The 2,669-nt window shown below is 33.6% G+C and overlaps 1 protein-coding gene across 1 annotated transcript in view; it reads left to right on the forward strand.

Annotated features, from left to right (window-relative positions):
• LOC119594574 (probable cation-transporting ATPase 13A3) overlaps positions 1 to 2,669 on the forward strand; it is a gene marked incomplete in the record, with an annotated part of 33,510 nt that overhangs the window by 19,471 nt on the left and 11,370 nt on the right. Inside the window, 5 exon segments of the mRNA XM_037943610.1 lie at positions 647 to 731; positions 1,040 to 1,171; positions 1,393 to 1,529; positions 2,014 to 2,196; positions 2,485 to 2,669. Of these exon segments, the coding sequence (XP_037799538.1) occupies positions 647 to 731; positions 1,040 to 1,171; positions 1,393 to 1,529; positions 2,014 to 2,196; positions 2,485 to 2,669 (722 nt within the window).

Raw genomic sequence — 2,669 nt, forward strand, 5'->3', positions numbered from 1 at the left:
CAGGATTTTTTTCCTATTGTGTGTCACTGAGATGTGATAATATTAAGTCACCTTTTCAGTTTGTCTGTCCTTTAAATATGCAAATGATTGTTGTCTCATGATGATTTTATGTTATTTCATCTGGATGATGGTGGGAAAGTAATACACATTCAGTAGAGCAAAAGTATTGAATTTTCATATTTTCCTGAGCTAACATTATATTGCATGATACACTCCTGTAATACTAGGTTGTTGCACTCAGCCACAGCTCACAGTCTGCCACGTGATCACAAGGGTAAAACAACTAATTTGCAGTGTGTTTGACATTTTATATTATGTGTTGGGGATATTGCACAGATGTAGGTTAGAATAAGTATTCCAAGCTTGGTTAAGGTAGGTTAGGCTTATACTGTTTAGTAGGTTAATTATATTTATTGTATTTTCTACCTTGCAATATTTTCAGCTCATGCTGTATTTGAGACATGAGCCATTGCAAGTGGAGGAGTATCTTTATTTAGAATAATTGCTGTTGTTGATTTCTTTTTTGTCAAAAGTTGATACATATGGTTGTTTCAGGTGAATTATTTTAATAATTTTGTTCTTCATATAAAGAGAAAGTTAGTTACTGGTTTGCAATAAAATTATTAAAGTTTATGTGTTATTTCAGCAAAGTCAGTCACTTCATGATATGGTTGAGGCATCAAATGCTAATACTGCGACAGTGCTTAGATCCACGATAGAGAAAACCACTGGTTAGTGTTATTTTGTGTTTGAGTTTTCTATTTTCATAGCAATATACTTTCTTATGAATTGATGGTGACCAGAGTTGTTACACAAGAATCATTTGTGTTTTTCTGGTTTTGGTTTGTTACTATACTAGCTAATTGTGGGAAATACATGATTTTAACATTAATAAAAAATAAAAAAACTGTAGTGAATTATATTGAAATATTGAATACTACCACAACACATCTTATAATATTTTAAGGTAATCAACATTAATTTTAGCTAGGTATAAACAAATATGATATAAAAATAATATTGCTTTCACTCTCAACAGTTGAAGTAGAGATCAACACAACAGACTTGGTTCCTGGTGATGTGTTGGTCATTCCTGGAACAGGCTGTCTCATGGCTTGTGATGCTGTGCTCATCTCTGGTAATGCAATTGTCAATGAGAGCATGCTGACAGGTGGGTTGTCATTATGATTTTTTAAATGCAATAGGGCCTTTAACAATTTTTAATGAAGATTTATTCTCTGGGGGAACAAATTGAAGGAATGACTGTGTTTTATTTTTTCATTATGTTATGACTTTTTTCTCTCTTCATCTCTAAAACTTAAGATGTGATTAATACTGAATGGATGTGTGTCATCTATGTAAGTTAGGACTAATACTTTTATTTCTCAATAGGTGAGAGTGTCCCAGTGACCAAGACACCTGTGACAACATCTGAAGGGAACGAGACCTACTCAGCGGAGAAGCACAAACGACACACCTTGTTCTGTGGGACAGCTGTCATCCAAACCAGATACTATGGCAATGCACAGGTGTGAAAATTTGTATTTAAGATTCGTCTCTGCTTGACTGGCATATGTATGTGAAAAGAGGATAGGATTATATACGAGATGTTTTATTGTGTTTGTATGTGTATGTTTGGGTTGTTTTAATTTTTTTTCTTTTATTTTTAATCACTTTAAAATGCAGCCTTAGTAAGAATGAATTTGGATCCATTGATATGTATTTGTTAGTTTATTTTTAATTGAATTTGTTGATGTTTACAGTTATCCATTTGGTAGGTTTTATGCTGGAATTAGTGAAGACTGTTTATAATATTGGATACAGTAAGAAAGAGAGTGCTATGATCCAAAATAATGGATTATGCACTCCTACCATTAAAGAAACTTCTTTGGGTTTGACTCTTCCATTTTGTGTGTTTTTTGTTAACTTTCATAGAGTATCTAAATTTTCTTTGGATAAAATCTTGTATATATATTCTTCTTCTTATTTTCATGATACATTTTTTCCTCACAGGTTTTAGCTGTGGTTGTGCGGACAGGATTCAGCACAGCAAAAGGGGAGTTGGTGCGTTCCATACTCTACCCACGGCCTCTGGATTTCAAGTTCTACAAGGACTCCATGAAGTTCATTCTCTTTATGTTTGGAATTGCTTCTCTTGGCATGTCTTATTCAATCTATATTTACATTATGCACAAGGTTTGTGTTATTTGAATGTGGTAGAGAGATAGACAGTTGTTGTTATCATGGAAAATAATAAAAATTTGTCCATAATTCTTTCCAATGTTATTACTAGGGAAGTGAATTTGTTTCCCTAATGAATCCTTGATTGCTAGTACTGTAGACCATTTTGAAGATGATTAGCCCAGTAATGAATGTATCTGTAATGTAAATATCATTTTGAAGATGATGATTTCAGTAATTGATATATCTTTAATGTAAATGTCACTGCTCTTGAATAATAAGTAATTCTTGACGATCATGCAGGAAACCATTTTGAAGACTGTGGTTCGTACTTTGGACATTGTGACCATTGTTGTACCCCCGGCTCTCCCTGCGGCTATGACAGTTGGAACATACTATGCTCAGAGTAGATTGAAGAAAAGAGGGATATTTTGCATATCGCCTCCAAGGATTAATGTCTCAGGGAAACTCAAACTGGTCTGCTTTGA

The sequence above is a fragment of the Penaeus monodon genome, chromosome 34 (assembly GCF_015228065.2).
Source record: "Penaeus monodon isolate SGIC_2016 chromosome 34, NSTDA_Pmon_1, whole genome shotgun sequence".
In the NCBI taxonomy this organism is placed as follows: domain Eukaryota; kingdom Metazoa; phylum Arthropoda; class Malacostraca; order Decapoda; family Penaeidae; genus Penaeus; species Penaeus monodon.